This window comes from Microchirus variegatus (assembly GCF_963457635.1).
Source record: "Microchirus variegatus genome assembly, chromosome: 7".
Classification (NCBI taxonomy): Eukaryota; Metazoa; Chordata; class Actinopteri; order Pleuronectiformes; family Soleidae; genus Microchirus; species Microchirus variegatus.
Genome location: NC_139808.1, coordinates 3,040,224 through 3,065,287, shown reverse-complemented (window position 1 = coordinate 3,065,287; position 25,064 = coordinate 3,040,224). Strand labels below are relative to the sequence as shown.

The following is a 25,064-nucleotide window of genomic DNA, read 5'->3' as shown; positions in this document are numbered from 1 at the left end:
TTTATGAGATGGAATGAAAAATATTAACATGTTCGAATTATGTTCTTGGAGTGAAGAACGTGTGACACTTGAAGACAAAGTTATCCTCACATCTGCAGAATAGTAAGAGAAATCTTGGACTTTTTAAAATCTTGGCTGCGACCCAGTTTGGAGCAGATTTTCAAACTTTTGCCTTCGGGCGGTTTCAGAAAGATGAGATCATCGTTAACTGTTGCTGAGAAGGATTTATTGATGATGTTTTTGATTGATTCTTTTCTCAAAAACGAAACTTTTCATCTTTTATTTGTGATCCCTGTCTGTTGTGTCTGTGCATGTCGTGCTGGATGGGTTTTAAAGCTCGACACGCTTGTAAAAAAGACGGTTGGATTGTTTTTCTTTCTAGGCCGAGTTGAACTGAATCAGTTGGTATCCATAACGTCACCATAGCCATATATTTAACTGCAGTAACTCCAATATATGACTTGCATAAACCTGGATTATCCTTTCACAGGTGAGACAAAAAATAGCAACCCATAAAATTACATTCCACATTCAGGTTAGACTGTTTCCTCGAGGCAGACATTTTTCCTGTGTGTGAATTTTAAAGTAATCTGCTTCACACAAGAGTAAGTCTACTTTCCCCCAGACAAATCTCCCCACAGTAACTTTTATGGTAAATTGATCTTAGGTGTTGAAATGTAAGCTCCTTTGGCACTTTGGAGTGTGTGATGTTGTCCAGATGCTCTGGAGTGTCTTGGGATGTGTGCCTAAAAAAAAAAAAGAAGATAATATGGTGTAAAAAGAAAACAAAATAGTGCCTCAAGAATCTGTGCTGAATGTTTATTAATTAACGCGATAACAGTGTGGAGGAAGAAGGAGTCGTCAGTCGGTCCCTTGAGAGGACGTTCCCTCGGGGAGACATGGTCACTGGAAAACCATTCAGTTTTTCCCTGATTTGAACGATGAAATGTGTGGAAGTGTTTGTCGTGGTAGCATTTACAGTCTCTCTGCTATCATAGTTTCACTATATTATAGTGCTGGGCACGAGGTTAACGCCCGCTAAGGCGTGACACGGTTGTCGTGTTTACGTGGCGCATCACCAGAGTCCAGGCACCGTTTACCAGTTAGCGCCGCTAACCGCTTTAGCTCGTTTGGCGGCGTTAGCGCGCCTACAGTCGAACTTGAGAGGTCTGTTTATTAAACGAAAAGTGTGGCGAGTGGCGCTACAAATAACCAGCGTACCTGTGCACTGCTTATGTGTGCCTCTGTTTTTAAAGTTTAGCGTTTACTTTAGAGACTCATTTTAACAATCGGGAGTCACGTAAACATGACGTCACGGGCATCTTTTTCCGGTCAGTCGTCGTGGAATTGCGTCATCCGCTAACGTGCGTTAAGGCCACGTTATACTTCTCCGACTGCGTAACCACGGAGACCCCTCGAGCCTTCATACTTCGGACGGACACGCGCTGCAATTTCCCGCCCGATCAGTAAGGGTCGCTACGCAAGGTTGTTGTGCTTTTGGCTACAGTGAGCAATGGCGTCCGAGAGAGAAAGACGCAGTTTTAGGATCACTTGAGGCGAGAAATTGGCCATTTAGAGTCTAAACATGTGCTGGCAGCGACGTTGTCGGCGGTGATCAGCTCCGCCTCTGTGGACGCTCGGTGCGCACTGTGGCCCGGCACAGAGCAGCTTCGCTCGGCCTGTCCTGAGGACCAATCGCAGCCCTTGCCGTCTCCGTTTGTCCCTTTGACGGAGTGACGGACACTTAAAAATTATTTTGCGCAGTCGTAGACGACGCGGAGGGCTCTGCGTAACCTACGTAGAGCACTTTACGCAGGAGTATAAATTGGGCTTTAGCGTTGACACCGTTAACGCACATTAGCGCGTTACTAATTGCACTCTGACCTGCAGGGTGCCACTCGTGAGTCTCTCAGAGTCTCTGTGCTCCCGTTTTACTCTCTCGGGCAGAATCCTTGGCAGATCGAACTGAACAGTTCGCCGGTCAGCGACGCATGAACCGACGAGGGGGAGACGGTGGAGGGACATTAAAGACGAAGGAGAAACAGCGAGAGAGAGAGAGAGAGAGAATATCTATCGCTGCGGGAGTTACAGCTCAGAGAGACAGCGGCGGAATCTTTAATAATCATGAGAAAGAGAGAATCCTAAGAGAGAAATAACTAGATGAGTTGAGGGATTTGGGGGTTTTGAAACTCGGAGAAGAGCTCGATTGATGCAGGAGGAGAAGGCAGCGGGCGAGACGAGAGGCTGATGGGCGTACGGGGGGTGAATCAAGAAAGAGTGTCTGCGTTTGCCATAATAAATGAGGCGACATCAGTCACGGAGCACGGTATCACACAAAAGGTCAGCTTGGCGGGGGCAGGTGGACGAACCTGTCTCGGACTGTCGCTTATTTCATCCAAGTCTTATCAGACAGAAGAGCGATGATGGTAAAGCAGCACAGTGAACACACACAGATCATCATCCTCCATGTTAAATGTGTGTCGTCTTACTTTGAAACACCGTTTACGTGTGGACATTGAAGTCTCACATTGGATTATCTCATTTTTTCAGTCTCACATGACACTGCTGTGTGAAGTTAGTCTTTCTGCAGGATGAGATTTTGGGTTGATTTTTGTTTTTTAACAACACACTTAACCCTTAAACACGAAGCATATCAGTGACGACACATTTACGCACTTGTGCACTTTGAATTGCGGTAATTGCATGATGGTTTGTGCTGTCGTAAAAAAATCCAACTGTTTCTGAAAGCTGAGAAGTTGTATGGAAAAACGCCTTTACATACTGTAGTTTGCATTTTTTGGCCTGTTTTTTTTGGCAAAAAAGACTCAATAATCAGTGCAGTGTTTTTCTTAATAAAGCGTTTTGTTTTTCTTCACTTTATATTGTTAATACACTATTTTAACATGCAGGAAACTGTAAATAACTAGGGTTAGGGTTAGTTATTCAATCAAAGGGTGAATTCCAATTCCTTGCTTAACCCTCAATCTCAAAAATGCGCTCCCTCTAGTGCAAGTGTTGTCCCCATTCGCAGAAAAATTAAGTTGAGGGTCAAGTTTAAGGGCTGTATCGCCCTCAATATTGAGATTTTCCGAGACCACCCTTGGGAGCAAGGGCTACCCAGAATGCATTGCGTGTTTTGCCATAACAAAGATGGCGCCGAAAGCAGCGAAATGAGTACGCTACAAATGAAGTATTTTCTTTGTTAATGGAGATATAAAAATGATGAAAATCATTGTATTATCTTAGTTTAGGCCCATATTATGGATTACTGACGTCATTGTTGCGTAACATTTATTTTTATTTTACGATCTTTTGTCAATAGCCGGCCGGTGCCGACAAGCGATCGTTTGCTATGGTTTACTTTTCAATAAGTCGTGGTGTGTGGTAACTGTCAGCTGAATATTTGTATGAGTATCATCTTATAACTAACTGACAACCTAATAACTTGACTGACAAACGGATCGTAATAAATAATCGTGAGGTAAATGCGTTCTTCTTCTTCTTCTTTTTGGAGTTAACAGACTGGACGCAGCTTTCGCGTTATTCTGCCCCCTACAGTCTGAAGACGTATCTGCATTTAAGGGGTGTCCCATTTCTAAGTGACAAAATAACCCTCAACACTTGGTTTTGAGGGCCAGTTAAAGGGATAGTTCGGAATTTTGAACATAAGACCTATTTTCTAACTCAGCCGGTGTGATGGAGACGTCTGGAGACGTTTTCAAGAAATTTCATTCAGTTCTTCTAGTTGGCGAGTTCGCTGATGCTATGGCTAGTGCAAGTCAATGATACAAGTTAGCATGGCATTAAAAACACTCATACCGACTCCACAGTGCACCCACACATCAACAAGCTAACATAAAACTTAAACAACAAGGAAAATCAGAGATGGCAGACTTCACCCCATTCACGCGACAAGCCTCTGGCGGCCTCTGCTGGCCATATTGGCAAGTGCAAGTGTGGAAGCACAAACAAACAAACACACACACACAGAGCCACTAAAAACAATATAAAACATATGTAAGACAAAGACCCTCCACTCACATTCTACTCTTCTTATTTAGAGTTAATTTTAAGTGACTAAATCACAACAGCTGCCATTAACTACGCGATAAACCGGACGTGTGCACGAGGGTTTGTGTCTTGCTTGGTAAAAACTTGTCTTTAAAGATGTCATTAGCATTTCCAGTGCCGACCCACTGAGTCCAGCCACAGGCTGCAGCACCAACAGAGTGGATTGTGAGAGTTTCAGTGTGGACGCTCTGCTACGCTGGAGCTCATCTCGTTGCCACGCTCTGCTGCAGCACAGGAGAGGAGTAAGTGGTCCGCTCTCTTCTCCAGACTGGGCCCACGCTGGGACATTAGTCATTCTGAGTGGTGCATACTGCTTAGCCAGAAGTTGATTCAGCTTCCTATAGAACGGTGGGGAACTGCGAGAGGAAGTCAACGACCTCGGCGGCTTCAGCGTCCGCAGTAACTCTAGCCGTGACTCGAAGTCATGACATGGGGAAGCTTACTCGGCCATTTTTCATTTACTGATTTTTTTTTTTTTTTTTTAATATTACTGTAAAACTTGCCAGTAAAATGGGGTAATTCATCACCTCGGCAGAATTCTATGCGATGCGTTGCATTTGCTGCCCCGCGAGTAATTGAATGAATTTACTATCTGTATTCCTCACCCTCGCAGACCTTTTTTAAGCTTATTATGTAATTCATTTGCCAAATGAGTAACAACCGGCGGGATTGGATTGGACTTCGTGTGAAGGATTCTCGTGTTTGTCTCCGTCCTCCTTCGCGTCCGTTGATTTCAATATATCACACAGTAGGTTATATACGCTACAGTAAGACATGCTCATCGGATTATTTCATTTTTAGATTTTAGATTCATCAGAGCTAGAAAAAAAACAACAACATAATAATCAATTTGCACCAGATTGTGGAGGCAGCAGGTTAAACAGACGAGTCAGGATGAGCCTTTCTTCAGGAACACTGAACACTGAGCTCCAAGCTCCTCTGGGAATTCTGAGGTGTTTCGAAGACAGACGCGGGCGTAAAAACCTCTTACTACACATTCACAACTTCTACCTTTTACATACGCTTCAGTGGGCATCTGGATCATATGTATAGCCTACCTAAATTGGCTTCTGTGCATGGGGAAAACCAAGATCCCTAAGTCCTTGAAACAGCATATTTCTTGCCTCAGATGAAGAGGTGTTAAAGGTCACATAGAGTGGTCCTGTTGCACATATATGTGAGTTATGGAGGTCTACTTACATATATTAAGTTGTTTTTATGGTCAAAATCCTCCTAGTTGATGTAAACGAGCCGATTGAAATCTGTCCTTTTCGAAGCGCTTGTCAGTCGCGCTATTTTAGCCATAAATCTCGCCCGAGAAGACAGAGTGTGTTGTGATTGGCCAGCCAGCGTAGAGCCTTCCCACCTTTGTTGTGATTGGCCAGGTATCTGGAAGTGACGTAATCTATCACGTCAGCTCTCAGAAGCGCAGCGCCCCCCTCTGGAGCGGTGGATGCATTGCTACTCATTATCAAAACATTGTTTTAACAGTGTTTAAAAATAGCTTCTTCACGACTCCCCGCCGCAGTCCCTTTATGACTTTAAACCGGAGTCAGACCCAGAGTCAGAAGACACTGTTGCTCTTGAAACACCTCCACAACGGACGTTATTCTTCTTCTGCGGTTCAATGTACGCAACCGGATGTGCCCGGACTAGTGCCCGGAGCAGGACGATCGGTTGTTCAGGAGAACCGCTGCTTACGTAACGTTTACGGGATTTTCAGTGATCTCGTTGAGCCCCGAGATTACAATAAAACACAACGTTCTCAGCAGTGGCTGAACTGTTTGTTTCGAACCGTCAGGGCTTCATAAACAAGGTAATGACGCAGATACACACCAAAAAAAACAGCGATAATAGGAACTTCCGGTCTAGTTCCGCTTTAACTCTCATCCTTGGATATTTGTCTGCTATTTCTTTGAGAGAAACAAGAGTTACATAAATACAGGAATTCAGACATACACAAAATACAAATTCTTAGTTATAATATAACTAAGAATTTGTATTGTATTTGTATTGTAGAGTCATATAATAAGATATTATCTTATTATATGACTGTAGACAAAGCCCAAATCTCAGTGAACACTTGTTGTGATGGTCTATATAACTGAGGTCAAAGTTCATGGGATTGAGTTATGAGTTGAGGGCCAAGACTGACGAGTATGGCTCACTCATGGCGCTTTTCCATTGTACAGTTCTAGCACGACTTGGCTCGGCTTGACTTTTCGCTTTTCCATTAAGGATTGTACATGGTACCTGGTGCATTTTATAAGTCCCTGCTGTAGCGTTGTTCCAAGCGAACTGAGCCGATACTAATTTGTGAAGTCAACAGACTGCAGTGCCGGCCACTGATTGGTCAGAGAGCGTCGTCACTGGAAGAGTCGTGAGCGCGACGTCCGACACAAGAATCAAACCGACCAATGCCGAACTGCAGATCAATTAAAAAGACTTGAAAATCCTGAAAACAAAGAGCAAGGACATTTCGTAAATCTCAATATTTAACAGAGGAGTCTGGTGTATTTAGCGAAAGCCGGCGATCGTGAGCCAAATCACGACCTGTTCTGCCGTATTTCAGTTCAGTGACTTTTGTCTGATTCTAATGATTCAGTTCAACTGAAAACACCCGCTTTTCTCGTCACTGTGTGTTCGTTAGTGTCGCGTCGGTCATGAATGATTCGTTCGAAAGAACTGTGGCTGAGGACGTGAATCTCGCCAGCGCTGTCACTCACTCACTCAATGACCCGCGACGTGAACGCACTGCGCTCAGGGAGGACGTGAGTCACGTAGCAGGGCACCGGTGAACAAATCTTTTGAACGAATCATTTTAAGGAACGGATTCTAGTGATTCAGTACACTCGAATGAACTGCCGATCCCATCACTAGTGTTTGTATCACGGCAGTTTCGTTTAGCTGTGCTATGACAACCCCGTCCAGGTTGAGGAGGGACTATGCAGTCATGAAAACGACGTGCCTGATACCAAACCTGAGTAGAGTCAAGCCAGACTGAGCCAAGTCTTTGCTTTAACTTTATAGTGGAAAAGCGCCATCAGATAGAAACAAAGTCAAATTCTGTGTGGAGTTGAAGTGTACTCAAATTGAATCAGACTTTTGTGTTTTCTTTACCTCCAGTGGTCTAACAATACAAGCTGAAAGACTGTGTGTGTGTGTGTGTGTGACACATCTGTTAGTAACTGCACTTTATCATGAATGCTTTTTCAAAAACATCGACTCCCAGAGTCATTGTGTGTCTGCCAGTTTCAGGGTCATTAAAGCAGGGGAAATATATTTTGACTAATAGCTCTCTCGACTTGGTTGGTTCCAAGATAACAGAGCAGCGCTTTTGCGGCTCCTTTTCAAATGATACTTGATGCCAGGAACACAGCAGTTTTTTTGGGGGGTCGTTGCCACTTTTTGTCGCTCAATTAGCGACCGTGATAAGAGAGTATAGATGCAACTCCAGCAGGTAAGTGCTGTGTGTAACAAGAGTAAGACGAGTCAAACCTCAGCAGCGTCTTATCAAGTCAATGTGCTGCCGTCTTGGTTTGAATGCAACATATGAATGTTGGCTTTAACTGCTGCGTTTGAGTTTTTGTACATTTCAGATGATATTATTCAGTTGGGTTTGAAAACAGTGTGTTGGCTGCGTGGAGGAGCTGACAGTGCAGGTTCCTGCGTGGGTGATTCCCATCCTTCCATTAGTAGCTGGCTCATATTGAACCCGTGGAGCGAACTTGTCTCAGTTCTATTATTCACAACTTTACCCATAGCATCACTCTTGGTCACCACTGCAAACTGTGTCTCATATTCTGCGTCAGCTTTTACACCGAAGTGCAGCATCACTGACAGAACATCTCTGCCGCTCTGAATCAAATGAGATAGATAGATAGATAGATGCAACTTGGTATCTTGCAAGCTAGATAGATAGAAAGATAGTAGCTTTGTATCTTGCAAGCTAACTAGCACGATAGATAGATAGATAGATAGATAGATAGATAGATAGATAGATAGATAGATAGATAGATAGATAGATAGATAGATAGATAGATAGATAGATAGATAGATAGATAGATAGATAGATAGATAGATAGATAGATAGATTGCAACTTGGTATCTTGCAAGCTAGATAGATAGAAAGAGAGTAGCTTTGTATCTTGCAAGCTAACTAGCACGATAGATAGATAGATAGATAGATAGATAGATAGATAGATAGATAGATAGATAGATAGATAGATAGATAGATAGATAGATAGATAGATAGATAGATAGATAGATTTTAGCTTGGTATCTCGCAAGATAACTAGCACACTAGCTAGATAGATAGATAGATAGATAGATAGATAGATAGATAGATAGATAGATAGATAGATAGATAGATAGATAGATAGATAGATAGATAGTAGCTTTGCGTCTTGCAAGCTATCTAGCACACTAGCATGCTAGATAGATAGATTGCAGCTTGATTTCTCGCAAGCTAACTAGCACGATAGATAGATACGTTGCAGCTTGATATCTCGCAAGCTAACTAGCACGATAGATAGATAGATAGATAGATAGATAGATAGATAGATAGATAGATAGATAGATAGATAGATAGATAGATAGATAGATAGATAGATAGATAGATAGTAGCTTTGTGTCTTGCAAGCTAACTAGCACACTAGCACGCTAGATAGATAGATTGCAGCTTGATATCTCACAAGCTAGATAGATAGATAGATAGATAGATAGATAGATAGATAGATAGATAGATAGATAGATAGATAGATAGATAGATAGATAGATAGATAGATAGATAGATAGAAAACCTTCAGAAGAGTAGGTGAGTTGATGGATGTTTGACATGAGCGAACATATTATTTATCAGTTCCCTGGTCTGAAGGAGGAAGAGGTCAGGAAACATGTCACATTCTATAACATTTACTTATACACTTATACAATATTAAATAGCTCAGTGACGACAACTGCTGCCATCATCTCAGCAACGCCGGGAAAGGCCTGTGCATTAGGAGTGCATTCAGCAGCCAAAGGATTTTTGTTGTTGTTGTTGGAGTTGTATTTTGCTGGATTTCTTCCAGGCAGATTTTTCCAGATTAATCTTCACTCTAAATCCACACTCATCTAGCTTTCCAGGTCCAGCAAAGCCTTTTGGTGATGGCAGGGCGGATGACGCCCTGCAGTGACCAGCTGAGTCCCAAAGAGTCCACCACATGAGCCATAAACTCTGTGTGTGTGTGAGAGACAGGGATTTGTGTGTAAACGAGTGTGTTCTGTATACAATATATGTTTATCGCCACGGTTGTCTACTGAGAATCCCTTTTAAATATAGAAATACATTTTACTTTTTCATTTCATTTTTTCCCTTTCAGTCTGGATTAATATTCGTCTCAATGTATTATGTCTGCACTGTACTGCAGTGTTTTTTTGTTTCAATCTGTGTACTATTGTAAAAATAAATCGATTCCCAGTAGCACCATTTCTCTGCAGGCAAAATAAAACAGCTGTTTTAGAAGAACTCTATTTTTTCTCTACAGAATCCTGTCAGACACTGGTTAATCTACCTGAAACTTGAGGTTGTGAACGTACGACTGCAGCTAATCCTCTGGAGTTAGAGAAATATTTACTATCTGGGGCCAAAATGGGTTTCCCATTTTTCACTGCTTCTACATTTACAGTACCTACATCTGTTTCATTTTTGTATCCATACGGTAGCCGACGTGAAGGATTAATCACCACAGACGTATTACTTTAAGCTCCAGACTTCCAATTTGGCAGGTCAGCCACGCTGTGATTCTGCTGTAGCTCAGCTACCTACCAGTCGCAGAGGAGCGATGCGTAACTACATCATACCACAGTGACTCCAGGGTTAGCCATCACATCATAAAACCTGTTTTCCTGGCGGTATTGATATGAATAATCAGTGTAGGTGGTTTCTTCTCTCCTGAGCCTGTCGAACTGTTTTAGTGTCAGTACAACAACATAGCTCAGTTTAATCACAGGGTTGAGCACCACAGCGGTGATATCATTTTTGAGTAGGTGCGGCGTGTGATACTGAATTCGAAGGACGCTCATACAAATGTGCCCCCGTCTCCTAAAATCTTTTTTTTCATTATTCTTATTTTTGTAAAAGCATTTGAAAACCTATAAACCCTCTTATCAGTGTTGGAGGATTTTTCATGCAGTGGAAGTTATGTTTGTCAGGATTTCAGACTCTGCATCGTTTACAACATTGTTGTTAACCCTTAGTGCTCATGCGGAACGGATCTGTGCCGCAGGTGCACCCATGGTAATTTGCTGTGGGTATAATACACAACTCCTTATATAGACATCCTGGGGGTGTGTGTTTATAGGTCACATATTCAGGTTTTAAAAAAAAAAAAAATTAAACTTGCAATAATTGTGCAGAAGTCCCTTTTTGCTCATAAAAACAAGCCTAGTGAAATTTGAACTGTGATGTCCTTCCAAATTTCACAAATTCAAGATAGATATTAAACATTTTGAGTAGTTTTTACTCAAATTTTACCAACAATTTTTAAAATTTTCAACCAAAAATTCTATGGTATGACGTTTTTGTAAAATTTTGGACCAAATTTTTTTATTTTTTTTTTAAACAAATTTTTGGACGACATACAACATACGGACGACATACGACATAAAAAAAACCTTTTTTTCAAAACACTTTTCAGATTTGAACGACATACTAAAGTATGACTTTTTGTCAAATTTTGGATGACATACCTGATGGCGTTTTTGTCAAATTTTGGACCAACATTTTTTTTCCCCAAAAATTGTCAAATTTTGGAGCAACATTTTTTTCCCCAAAAAATTTTCAAATTTTGGACAACATGCCATTTTTGTCAAATTTTGCGGCAAACATTTTTTTTCAAAAAGAAATAAACATTTTGGATGACATACTATAGCATGACGTTTTTGTAAAATTTTGGACCACATTTTTTTTTTCCCCAAAATTTTTTTTTTTCAAAAAAATTGGTCATATTTTGGACAACATGCTAACTTACAATGTTTTTATAATTGGTGAAAATTATAATTTTTTTCATCACATTCATCAGACTATATATTGCTTTATAAACTGTGTTATAACCTCCATTAATATGCACTTCCAAACACTTCTACTGTGATTCAAAAAAGGTTGTGTTTACAAATAATTAGCTGGAGAAAAGTTGTAGTTTCCCCATAATGAACAGGATTCCAGCAGGTTCATTAATGTATTTCAGCTTACTCTGTGTTGCTTTTTATATTTATTTATCTAATGTTTTGCCACCGATATTATAAAAATTGATAGAAATGCAACACAACTGCAGAGCTGGCTGAGCAAAGTCAGCCCTAACACCGGTAACCCTGGATACTCATCTTCCACAGGCAGTTTCTACTCATTGATGTAATAGATGTGTCCCTGAAGGGTATTATCGTGCATGTTTCCTCAGGGCAGGCTTGTGCTGTGGTCGTAACGGCGGCACACAGACAGCATCTAAAAACTATGGATCACAGCAGCCTTGGAGCAGCGAGGCCTAATGTTCTGCGAGCGCGAGGAGTATTAATTCACCGTGTCGTGTGTCGTTATGAGCGCAGATTAATAGACGGTGTGTTTTCAGCTCCAGACAAAGAACAACATGAGATGAATTACATTTCCTTTCTTTCTTTTTTTTTGCCGTGTTTGGATGCATGTTTGGGTTGCGCAACAGAGATTTGACAGCTCGACCTGCGATATATATATATATAACTCTTACTTTCAACATTCAATCCGTCCCAGAGGAAATATCTACCTGTTGCCTTTATTATGGTGTGGAGTGTGTTGAATACTGAATCAGATTCAACCCATAGTATGTCACTGCAGTTGTTAAATAATGATTATTTGACATGCTTTACAGCTGTCTTTATAGAGCCGTTTCTGGTGCAATTTTCGAAATGTCATATTATTAAGATGATGAATAAAGGTTTATTTTAACTCGATCCCTATTTTCTGTTTCAAAAATTGATATTAATTAATATTAATTACTGTTAAAGTGAATTATTAATCATGCCTGTCAGTGGGCATACGCTCTGTGGTGATGTGTAATTAGTTTTACAGAGTTCTGAATGCTGGGGTTTTAACAAGCTCCATGTGTTTGTGTCTGATAATAAGAGGAGGGACCCGTGAGTGCTGGGGGTCATTGATATGATCAGCGTCCTTAGTGAAATTCTCCGACATTTTTTAATATCTTGATTAAACTCAACATCATTGTCTTATGTAACCGCGCAGGCAAACGTTTTCAGGACTCAGTCTGGTGCCAAAGGTTAAAAATCCAAAAAGAATTCACATCATTTAGCTCTCACTAATTTATTCATTCATTCATTCATTGTCTGCCCTGCAGTGAAATTCCATTCATGAACGTTTATTCATTAGGATAAATTCGCCTCAGACGAATCATCTCATTCACAAAGACAGTCCGGCATGTTTACATGCAGCAAAAATTAAATTATAGTTAAACACAACAAAACCACCAAATGACGGATGTCAACATTACTGAAACAAGTAATTAGCTTAAAAATAAATATCTTCATCAAATTCATTTCCATTGTCTTTTATAACCGGGCGATGTTTTCTGGCTCTGTCTTTTGCCAAAGGTTAGAATCACATCAGTTAGTTTTCCTAATTAGTTTCTTGCCTGCACTGCTGGGAAATTCTAAATTCTTCTCATATGATGTCTTATGTCAGTTTAAATGCATGAGGGATAATAATAACATCAATTTGAACAGTACGGTTATTGTTTGCCAATGGGGAAACATTACAGTGCCACACAATAATTTTTTTTAGGGTGCATTTTTACCTACCGCTTTTTTTTAATCGCCTTTCTCTCAGCTATGTGAATAAAATAAGCAATTAACACAACAAATCCCCTCATTATCCACTGCTAAGGCTTTTGGATTTTAATCTCCACCACAACCCTCATCGACGCTATCGTTCAAGACCCAAAAACATTGAGGTTTTTGAGAACATGAACGTGGAAACAATAACGTGACCTTTGATTCTGACAGCCAATCAGCACTTAAAGCTCCCATAGAGTGGTCCTATCGCACATATATGCGAGTTATGGAGGTCTACTTACATACATTAACGTGTTTTTATGGGCAAAAACCTCCTCGTTGCTGTAAACGAGCCGATAGAAATCTCTCCTCACTGAAGCTCTCTTCAGTCGCGCCGTTTCAGACTGAAATCTCACCCCCAGAAGACAGAACTGTGTTGTGATTGGCCGGCCAGCCAGCGAGAGAGCCTTCCCAACTGTCTTGTGATTGGCCAATACCTGGAAGTGACATAATTAGCACACCAGCTCTCAGAAGCGCAGCTCCCCCCTCTGGAGCGGTGGATGCACTGCTACTCATTATCAAAACATTGTTTTAACAGTGTTTCAAAAAATGGCTTCGTCACGACTCCCTGCCGCAGTACCTTTAATGACTTTGGACAATGGACGTTTTTCTTCTTCTGCGGTTCAATGTACGCAACCGGATGTGCCCGGACTAGTGTTTTAGTGTAGTTTACGTAACCAGAACGGGTTTTTTCAGAGATCTCGCTGAGCCCCCAAGATTACAATCCAACACAGCGTTCTCAGCAGTGACTGAAACTGTTTGTTTTTGAACCTTCAGGGCTTCATAAACGAGGTAATGGCGCAGATACGAACCAACAAAAACAGCGTTAATTGGTACTTCCGTTTCTATGGGAGCTTTAAAGCTACAGTATAGCCCACTCTTTTACACACACGCAGGGTGAAGGGCCTGGTAATTATAGCATGTGATGCCCTTACAGGTTTGTGTTCAACACATCATTTTACAATATTCTCACTGTACAGGAACGACTCCATCTCCTGCTAAAACACACTCACTGCCTTCTTTTCTTGTTATGTTCTCTCAGCATATTCTTATAATAACTAGTGGGAGTTTTCCCCCCTGTAACGCTGTCAGGTTGTTTTTTTTTTGTTTTCATTTGCAGGGAATCTATCTATCTATAAATGCGAGGGAAGTCTGTCTCTGTGTGTAACTCAGTGTATTTGAACGCAGCACGGGTGAAGCTAGTTCCGATGTATTTTAAAGCGGAACTAGACCGGAAGTTCCTATTATCGCTGTTTTTTTTGGTGTGTATCTGCGTCATTACCTTGTTTATGAAGCCCTGACGGTTCGAAACAAACAGTTCAGCCACTGCTGAGAACGTTGTGTTTTATTGTAATCTCGGGGCTCAATGAGATCACTGAAAATCCCGTAATAGTTACGTAAACAGCGGTTCTCCTGAACAACCGATCGTCCTGCTCCGGGCACTAGTCCGGGCACATCCGGTTACGTACATTGAACCGCAGAAGAAGAATAACGTCCGTTGTGGAGGTGTTTCACGAGCAACAGTGTCTTCTGACTCTGGGTCTGACTCCGGTTTAAAGTCATAAAAGGGACTGCGGCGGGGAGTCGTGAAGAAGCTATTTTTAAACACTGTTAAAACAATGTTTTGATAATGAGTAGCAGTGCATCCGCCGTTCCAGAGGGGGGCGCTGCGCTTCTGAGAATGGATGTGCTGGATAGTACTGGAACAATCACAAGACTCTGTCTTCTGGGGGTGAAAGTTCACTCTGAAATCTCGCAGCAGAAAAACAGCGTCAGAAAAGAGGATTTCTATCGGCTCGTTTACAGCAACTAGGAGGTTTTTGAGCATAAAAACAAGTTAATATATGTAAGTAGACCTCCATAACTAACATATATGTGCAACAGGACCACTCTATGTGACCTTTAATACCGGCCATGAGAGGCCGTACAAAACACCCGGGATCAGATCAACGATGTTAATGCCAGGTTTGAACGAGGCGATAGCTTTGTTATTTTGGAGGAGCAGAACAAAGGCGGTAAACGCATTTTATTGTTTGTTTGTTTGTTGTGTGGGTTTCGCCGCATATTGATAGGTGCAGCTGTTTTGAAAAGCCCAACATTTGATACCGCCATTCACCTTTTGTTTCATGACTCCGGCTGCTCTCGAGAGGACAGCTGTGTGCCTGTGTTGTTTTTGGGATTTGTTTAAAAGGTATTTTTTACCGTGTCACCATCAGGAGGGCAGACACACGCAGGTGTGCGGAACATAATCATAACGATGATAATAATAATAATCACGATAATAGTGATTGAATCCCATTTTGACGCGACACCGTCGGGTTCCCAGTGACTCACAGTCGTTATTGTCGTGACTAAGTGGAACACCTGTTCACAACGTTGTTGCAGCATCAGCTTTTCTGTTCATGTTAGCTTGTGAAGCATTGTTTCCTCATATAACCCCAGCCCATGAGTGACAGATGGGGATTTGATAAGTGAGATGATTTTTTTTAAAGACACTTTAACCCTTTAAGCACCGACAATTAGCGGAAAAATTGCGATTTTGCATTCATATTATTTTTATTAAGGTAATTTCACTCATGCTGTTGCAAGAAGCAGGCAAATCAGCATCTTTGTCACCAGAGGTAACACAAGGTAACACTTTAGATTATTTTTGCTATGGAAGATTTTCACCGAAGTCTGTGTGATTCATCCTCTGAGGACGATATGTGTTTTGTGAAGAAAGTCAGCTCACTGTCAAAGTGCATCAGGGCAAATGGATCATTTCCTGAAATTCAAAAAATCATTAAAATTATTCCTTAAAGATTTGCAAATATTTTCAATGGATCCTTGTTCAGGATGATGTCGACTATTATGATGGTAAATTTCAAGTCATTCCGAGACACTTTTTGTTTTTGTGAAGAAAGTCAGCTCACTGTCAAAGTGCATCAGGGCAAATGAATAATTTCTTGAATTTCAAAAAAATCATTAAAATTATTCCTTAAGAGGTTTTCAAATATTTTCCATGGGTCCTTGTTCAGGGCGATGCCGACTATTATGATGGTGAATTTCAAGTCATTCTGAGATACTTTTTGTTTTTGTGAAGAAAGTCAGCTCACTGTCAAAGTGCATCAGGGCAAATGGATCATTTCCTGAAATTCAAAAAATCATAAAAATTATTCCTTAAGAGGTTTGCAAATATTTTCAAAGTATCCTTGTTCAGGATGATGTCAACTATTATGATGGTGAATTTCAAGTCATTCTGAGATACTTTTTGTTTTTGTGAAGAAAGTCAGCTCACTGTCAAAGTGCATCAGGGCAAATGGATCATTTCCTGAAATTCAAAAAATCATAAAAATTATTCCTTAAGAGGTTTGCAAGTATTTTCAAAGTATCCTTGTTCAGGATGATGTCAACTATTATGATGGTGAATTTCAAGTCATTCTGAGATACTTTTTGTTTTGGTGAAGAAAGTCAGCTCACTGTGAAAGTGCATCAGGGCAAATGGATCATTTCCTGAAGTTCAAAAAATCATTAAAATTATTTCTTAAGAGGTTTTCAAATATTTTCAATGGATCCTTGTTCAGGGCCATGCCGACTATTATGAAGGTAAATTTTGAGTAATTCCGAGATACTTTTTGTTTTTGAAGAAAGTCAGCTCACTGTCAAAGTGCATCAGGGCAAATTGATCATTTCCTGAATTTCAAAAAATCATTAAAATTATTCCTTAAGAGGTTTTCAAATATTTTCAATGGATCCTAGTTCAGGGCGATGCCGACTATTATGATGGTGAATTTCAAGTAATTCGGAAATGCTTTTTGTTTTTTGAGTAAAGTCAGCTCACTGTCATGGTGCATCAGGGAAAATTACACAACATTTCATCTGTTTGTGAAATGTTTCAATTTGGACCAAAGTGGTAGAGCAGCCATCAAAGAGACAGGTTACCATTCATGTTTTTTTTTTTTTTTTAAACATAACAAGAAAACTAGATCAAACCAGTCAAGTTTGCATCTGTAGTGAAGACTTGGTAACACTTAAGATGAGGGAACACATATTCACCATTGACTAGGTGCTTACTAGCATACATATAAGTCGCATACTAGCCCTTTATTAGTAAATATTAAGCATGTATTAACATCTTATGTTGGAAAAAATCTTACTCCATGTCATAATAGATGTAGAATAAGGTTATGTTGGAAAAGGTGTTAATACGTGCTTAATGAGTACTAATAAAGGACTAGTATGCTACTTACATATGTTAATAAGCACCTAGTTAATGGTGAATACGTGTTCCATAATCTAACGTGTTGCCAAACACAAGCAATTGTTATTTTAAACGTGTTTTATACTGTACATAGAATATTCTAACATTCAGTAAAATTGTAAATAACTGCCAGATTTTGAGGCTGAAGGTGTTACAGTGGTTTAAACTCAGGGTTTAAACCACTGTGGTGTTAGTCGGCATCACAATCCTCATAATTCTTTGTGTGCTCCTGTGCTTTCCGCTCCCTGTCAATTCAATAACCTTTCGCAGCAGCGGTTTCCCCTTGAAACACAAAAGACATTCAAATACAATGTCCAAAAACAGGCCAAAACTAGAATAACCACGTTTCTCAGCTTTCAGAAACAGTTGGAATTTTTTTCCGATAGCACGAACCGTTGCGTAATTACGCTAACGCAAAGTGTCGTCTGCGATACATCGAACATTCAAATACGAGATCATAGTTCAACACACAATACAGCTGAGGCTGAAGTATTTGGTCATAACCCAAAGAATTGTATGAATGAACCCTTGTCAATAATACTTAACTCCTTATATGGACATCCTGGGGGGGTGTCTTTATAGGTCACATATTCAGGCTTTAAAAATGTGTTAAAATATCCTGCAACTAAGTGGTTTTGCCCATTTTTCCAGAATAACTATCAATATCTGGCAGCTATTAACAATTTACTGCATGTTAAAATAGCGTACTAACAATTTAAAATGAAGAATAAATTGAGTATAATTGAGGAAAAAAACTCCCTAGTTGTACACCAGAGTTTGCACGTTAAAATTTGAACAGTATAAAACATATTTAAAATACCATTTGTTTGAATTAACCCTTGGGAAAAATACGCAACTCCTTATATGGACATCCTGGGGGTGTGTCTTTATAGGTCACATATTCAGGCTTTAAAAAAGGCTTTTCTTATGTGTTGTTGAGTCAAAGCTATGATTCATTTTATATCACATTTTTAGTAGTGATATAAAGTAGCGATAATTGTGCAGAAGTGAACTTTGAACTGTGACGTGTTTCCAAGCCAATGAAAAGCTCAGACGGTCGGAATATGTTGATTTTTAAATGTTTCGTTTTTTATGGAAAAAAGGCAAAAATTCAGAGTAGTAACTGCAGTTCAGTATAGTTCACCTGTATCTATCTTTTAAATAGTCAGTGTTGCTGGAGGGTTTACCCTACTGTGGGCGAGGAAACAGCACTTGTGTTTAAATACCAGCTCTCTGACTCGAGGGGACGACTGTCGTCGCCCATCTTTATATTTAAATTGATAGCGAGCCGTCGCCTCCGTCTAAATCTTCAAACTAACTGTCTGTGAACGTGTCCCCGCGTTTAGCAGCCACATCCTCTCTGTGTCTGTGGCTCATTATCGCCAGCGCTAAGTAAAGGCAGAGGGGGCAGAGCGTGAGGCCGCCTGCTGTCCAATCTCCATATTAAAGACTCGGGGGGGGAAAAGGTCAGCGAAACAACACCTCAACAGTTATCGACAGGTCAGGAGCGCGGAGGAGGGGGATGAGGAGGGCGTATCACTGATTCAGATAAATACCTTGCGCTTTTTAAAAACGAGGCTGTTGAAACATGGACAGAAGAGTGAGGTCATTGCTTGTTGCTGTCGTCACGGATGACGACTGTTTAGGGTTTTTTGTATTCGCGCGCACGCAATCTGACTCGGAATCTGACATTTACAGCCTCAGCAGGACTACTTTCATTTCATAAAGTTTTCCGATCGATAGCGGGAGGTGAAGTGCTCTTAAAGGGGAAAATCATTTCCATTCCGATGCAGACGTGTACGGCAAGACATGTTTGCTGTCTCCGATAATCACTCACTTCTCATTGCGACTGATGCTTAACGCGTCGAGGTGAAGCCTTTTCTTGTCTGAGGGAATAACTTAGTGGAAGGGAGAGAAAATGACAATCAGACAAACCTGAAAAGGAGCGGAAAAGCCCTTAAAGGAGACATATTATGCAAAATCAACATTTTAATGATTTTAATACTTATATTTGGGAATCTGGAGGTCCTGTGAGTGTGAAAAAATATGACTCGGTCATGTTTTTGTGGTCCGCCTTAAAGGGACACTGTGTAGTATTTATGGGTTTATATAACCCAAAATCCACTTTTTTATACATATTATGTGCTCCTGCATTGTCTAGTCGCTGTATAATAGTTTTTGTTTCATTTTCGTAGTGTTTCAAAAAGTCATGTAAAATAACACGGTCGCGGACCGCGGTTGCATAGCCACTGTTAGCAGCGAGACGCCATGTTTCTACCGGAGCCTGTAAGGACAAACGCGAGAGAACAAATCAATCGTCTCTTTACTTGTAGCTGAAGTCCCGCCTCCACTCTCTCCGCTTCGTCTGCTACGGCCGCGGTAGCTCCGCCCTCTCCCTCGCCTCACGAACCTCATCTGCTGACACGGAGAAAGACAACGAGGACGACATTTGACCCTCTGAGGATACCGTAGCGCTCAGGGAAGGGAGGGGGTGAGCAGAGGAGCAGGTCTTTGTTGTAAATTTCAGCCTCTCCTCTAGATGGCACTATAAACTACTCACTTCACCTTTAAGGTATTTTGACCAAAGCATGTCACAGACATGTTCATTAGGACACCAGGGAACTAGGTTCACTAGGAGAAAAAGTGTATAATATATCTAATTGAATCGTTATAGGTGAATGTATGGAGCGCTGGAATAAAAACATAAATGGTCGGATTTTATTTGAGGAAATAAGAAAGATGTATTAGGAGTAAGGCCACAGTTCACCAGGCGTTTTAATGTCGTGAAATTTGCACGCGTCGATTCCTAAATGCGGCCTCGTGTTGCTATTATTGCTCTGAAATGCCGCTCACACAACTGCGGCGATTTGTAAGAGAGGTTCACGCACATTTGCCATCTGCCCGAGAGCTCAGAGAGGTGTGTGCGGGCGAATCGTCGATCGCGTCAGAACGAATTACCGGATTTAACAGGCCCGCTCAGGCTTCACCGCCGTACACAACGCCGCTCCACTTATCACCGTCGCTACATGTTTGAAACGGCGCTGGCTGGGAAAGTTTGGATGACGGCGCGACGTTTGGTTTAAGTGACTGTGAAATTGCATTCATTGTTCATTTTTTTGTCCCCCCCCCCCTCACCCCTCCCTCCCTCCCTCCCTCCACAGATCCATCAGTACATCACAGACACAAGACGGTGGTGACAGACATGTGCTACCCGACAGAGATATCTAGCCTGATGGACTTTGGCACTCCAGATTGCTCGCTAGGCAAAGGTACGTCGACGGCATGAAAATGTAAAGCGTTGTTCTCGTGTGACGGGGAGGACGTGTGCGGAGTGATTTATCCTGGCAGTTAAATGGCACAAAGCTGTCGGCCCGACAGGGGAAGTTAACTGTGGGGAGAAGGGCTGAGCAGGTTAAGGGTGTGAACCATCAGCTCTTTGGCCATGAGGGGCTTTAGCGATTTCGCCGAAGGCTCGGATTTATTGCAGCTGAATAACACGTTTTGTCGCTATAAAGCACAGAGTCGCTGGCGAAAAAGACTGAGACCGATGTCTTACGCGACAAAACCCTATACCAGGTGGTCTGCGACCTTTAGAATGAAAAGAGCCATTTTATCACTTCTCCACCCAAATACAATTAATCTGGAGTTAATATCATGTATAAAGTTTTACACATACACTATATTTAAAGAACTACAGTTTGTCCCATTTATGACATTTTAGAACTACAAAAAGAAAACTCTTCAATAGACTTTGAAATGAAATAAAATGATGTGATGTAGTTTATGACTGAGAAAACCTGCATGGCATATACGTACCATATTTTCCGCACTATAAGGCGCACTTAAAAGCCTTTCATTTTCTCAAAAAACGACAGTGCGCCTTATAATCCGGAGCGCCTTATATAAGGATTAATTGGTAAAGTTTGACTTTATCTGTTTTGTTGACATTCCCTATAGCACAGCTCCATCTAGTGGATGCATAACGTAAACCCCAGTCAAACGTTTGACTGCAATATCTTCTATTTTATGCGCCTTATAATCCGGTGCGCCCTATATATGAAAACAGTTCTAACAGTTAACACATGACACATTTTCATGACGATTGACCGGAAAAGGATGCGCGTGACGTCACGCGAAGTGTTCTATTCTTGGCTCCACAGTGCAGCACAGAGTTCTACACACACCTCCAGCCTCAGAGGATTTACGTGTCCAGTGGATCATTTTATGTATGACGGCGGTTTCCAAATCCAAATTTCCTTTTCCAAATGCTAACTGCTGTTAGCTGCCGGAGCCTCAGTGACGCTGACGTAGTTTCCTGTGTCTCATTTGCTGACTTACGTGTCTCCTGATTGTTAAAATTAGTCTCTAAAGTAACGTTAAACACAGAGGCACACACAGGCAGTACACAGGTACACAGCTGGTTATTTGTAGCGCTGCTCTTTTCGTTTGTTAAACAGACCGCTCCGGTTCGACTTTAGGTGTGCTAATGACGCTAGCAAAGCTAACGGGGCTAACTGGTAAACGGTGCCTGGACTCCGGTCCCTGGGCACGTAAAAAACGTGACGTTTCGCGCGTCTTTTTCCAGTCAGTCGTCATGGAAACGCGTCAACACGCGCTAACGTTGACGTTGTTAACACCGTTAAAGTGCCCAGCGCTATTTATAACGCACGAATACTCATCAGTATGTAGTCTATGAACGCAGTTATAAATAATGAGTATTCATGCATTCTTAATTATGAATTTATTTTTTATTCATGCTTAAAGGGACACTATGTAGTATTTATGGGTTTATATTACCTAAAATCCACTTTTTTTATACATATTATGTGCTCCTGCATTGTCTAGTCGCTGTATAATAGTTTTTGTTTCATTTTCGTAGTGTTTCAAAAAGTCATGTAAAATAACATGGTCGCGGGCCGCGGTTGCATAGCCACTGTTAGCAGAGAGACGCCATGTTTCTACCGGAGCCTGTAAGGACAAACGCGAGAGAACAAATCAAGCGTCTCTTTACTTGTAGCAGAAGTCCCGCCTCCTCTCTCTCCGCTTCGTCTGCTACGGCCGCGGTAGCTCCGCCCTCTCCCTCGCCTCACGAACCTCATCTGCTGACACGGAGAAAGACGACGAGGACGACATTTGACCAGCTGAGGATACCGTAGCGCTCAGGGAAGGGAGGGGGTGAGCAGAGCAGCAGTTCTTTGTTGTAAATTTCAGCCTCTCCTCTAGATGGCACTATAAACTACTTACTTCACCTTTAACTAATGCTAAAAAGTGTGTACTTTGTGGCTCAGGATCCCAGATTTACTCAACCTGTCACGTATGGCGATCGAACTGGGCCGGGCCTGTAATTTTACACGTCACAAAAGATATCGATCGTAACGTCTATAGACCACACGAGCATTACAAGCCTTGACTCTGTTTCTTTTTCTCAAACCCTAACGACGGCTATTGTTGTTCGCTGCCGTAAATACCGATCCAGACGGGCTGCGGCACCATTGTAACGGCGGGTCTTTTCATCCAGTCTCACCTCTAAAAGCTGGCAAGAGCACGTTCAGAGACGATTAGACTGGTCTGCTGTTATTTCCAACAACAATGGCCGGTGACAGTGGTGACCTCAGTCAATCATTCGTCTTTCTTTTTTCTCCACCCGTGCCCCTGGTAACCGTTGCAGCTTTCACTCTCCCTCCTCGCCCTCGCCTCGTCTCTCTCAAGGCCGGCTAACATTTTAATGCTGCTCTGTCCCCGGCTCTCTATCAACGCTCCCCCAGCACTGATAATGCAGACTGACGGGTCATACCATGTGCAGCCAAGAGAGGAGAGAGAGAGAGAGAGAAATGCAGCAGCAGACGAGTCTGTGTGAGCAAACGAATGACACGGCAATCCAGTGAGTTAAGACGGAAAAAGAATAAGGACCCTGAGGAGTGAATCGTTTCAGACTTTAAAGCGGAACTAGACCGGAAGTTCCTATTATCGCTGTTTTGTTGGTGTGTATCTGCGTCATTACCTTGTTTACGAAGCCCTGACGGTTCGAAACAAACAGTTCAGCCACTGCTGAGAACGTTGTGTTTTATTGTAATCTCGGGGCTCAACGAGATCACTGAAAATCCCGTAATAGTTACGTAAGCAGCGGTTCTCCTGAACAACCGATCGTCCTGCTCCGGGCACTAGTCCGGGCACATCCGGTTGCGTACATTGAACCGCAGAAGAAGAATAACGTCCGTTGTGGAGGTGTTTCACGAGCAACAGTGTCTTCTGACTCTGGGTCTGACTCCGGTTTAAAGTCATAAAGGGACTGCGGCGGGGAGTCGTGAAGAAGCTATTTTTAAACACTGTTAAAACAATGTTTTGATCATGAGCAGCAGTGCATCCACCGCTCCAGAGGGGGGCGCTGCGCTTCTGAGAGCTGACGTGATAGATTACGTCACTTCCAGATACCTGGCCAATCACAACACAGGTGGGAAGGCTCTACGCTGGCTGGCCAATCACAACGCACTCTGTCTTCTCGGGCGAGATTTATGGCTGAAATAGCGCGACTGACAAGCGCTTCGAAAAGGACAGATTTCAATCGGCTCGTTTACATCAACTAGGAGGATTTTGACCATAAAAACAACTTAATATATGTAAGTAGACCTCCATAACTCACATATATGTGCAACAGGACCACTCTATGTGACCTTTAAGACTTCACGTGGTGAATAAGTAGCTTCAGCGCGGCATTGGAATTATGAAGAAGTTGGCGAAACCTTGGTTTTTTTTTTGTTTTTTTTTTAAATAAAATATTCAGAACAGGATCTAATTTCAGAGTGGATGTGCAAAAAATGTCAACACGTCGTCTAACGAGACGCCACAGGAGCGTTATCGTTTATTTCAGGTGCAATCAAACGTAGAGCGAGGCCCTGTCGGTGCAGTCCTTGAGCTGTCGGCGTGTGATTGACAGAGCCATTGCGTCGCGTGACAAGTATCGGGATAGAGGACGACCGATCTTTGAACGCTGCTAAAGCGCTGGACGTTGGCCTTTGACGAGCAGGAAACGCTGTCACGTCTTTAAATGCGAAAAAAAAAACAGAGAGATTTTTATCTTAAATCTCTCATTCGACGCTCACACTTGGGCTTTAGTATGCTTGCTGTGATACTTGGGTTTTTTTCCAGCCAATGCTCTGCAGGCTGAATTAATTAGGTTTTATCTTCTTTTTTTTTTTCTTTCTTTTACCTTCAAACCACCTGCTTGTCCTCCCTCCCTCCCTCCCTCGGGGGTTTCAGACCTGAAGAGCCCTGAGCGGTAAACTGGATCAGCCTTAACTGTATTTACTCTGTAACTTTGTTTGAGCACAAACAAGTCTCTCCATCTCAGTGTGACACATGCTGTTGTGTCAGGGACCAGGCGGGAAAAAAGCTGCAAAAAACATGCATATAAGTAGCAAACTAGCCCTTTATTAGTAAATATTAAGCACAAATCAACACCTTATGTAGGGAAAAATCATGTCATAATAGAGGTAGAATAAGGTTATGTACAATAAGGTGTCAATACATCGTAAAATTAAATTGTTTAAATCAGGGTTGAAAACATTATAGTTTACTGCAGCGTTCTGATGATGCCAATTTTAACCACTTTCCTTTAATAACTTTCCTTTTTAATCATTTTAATCATTTTAAAATAATGATTTTAAATTACATTCCAATGTTTTGTTCATTGCTGCTTGATTTTAAATAGTTTTATTTTCTATTATAGATTTTTTAAAATTGATTTTGTTTTTAATTTCCGATTTATTTCCTTGCCTGTAAAGCGCTATGCATAAGAATGGAGCTACACTCTTAGAAATAAGGGTTCTTCTGCAAGGGCTGAGGTTCTACCTGGAACCATTTTGCTTCTGAAAAACGAAAGAAAGGGTTTTTCCAA

The 25,064-nt window shown here is 41.5% G+C and overlaps 1 protein-coding gene across 1 annotated transcript in view; it reads left to right on the top strand.

Moving 5' to 3' along the window:
* Nucleotides 1-25,064, top strand: part of kaznb (kazrin, periplakin interacting protein b) — a gene marked incomplete at its 5' end in the record, with an annotated part of 81,871 nt that overhangs the window by 28,538 nt on the left and 28,269 nt on the right. The window contains one exon of the mRNA XM_083892931.1: nt 20,332-20,439. Coding sequence (XP_083749057.1) covers nt 20,332-20,439 — 108 coding nt within the window. The remainder of the gene's footprint in view (nt 1-20,331; nt 20,440-25,064) is intronic.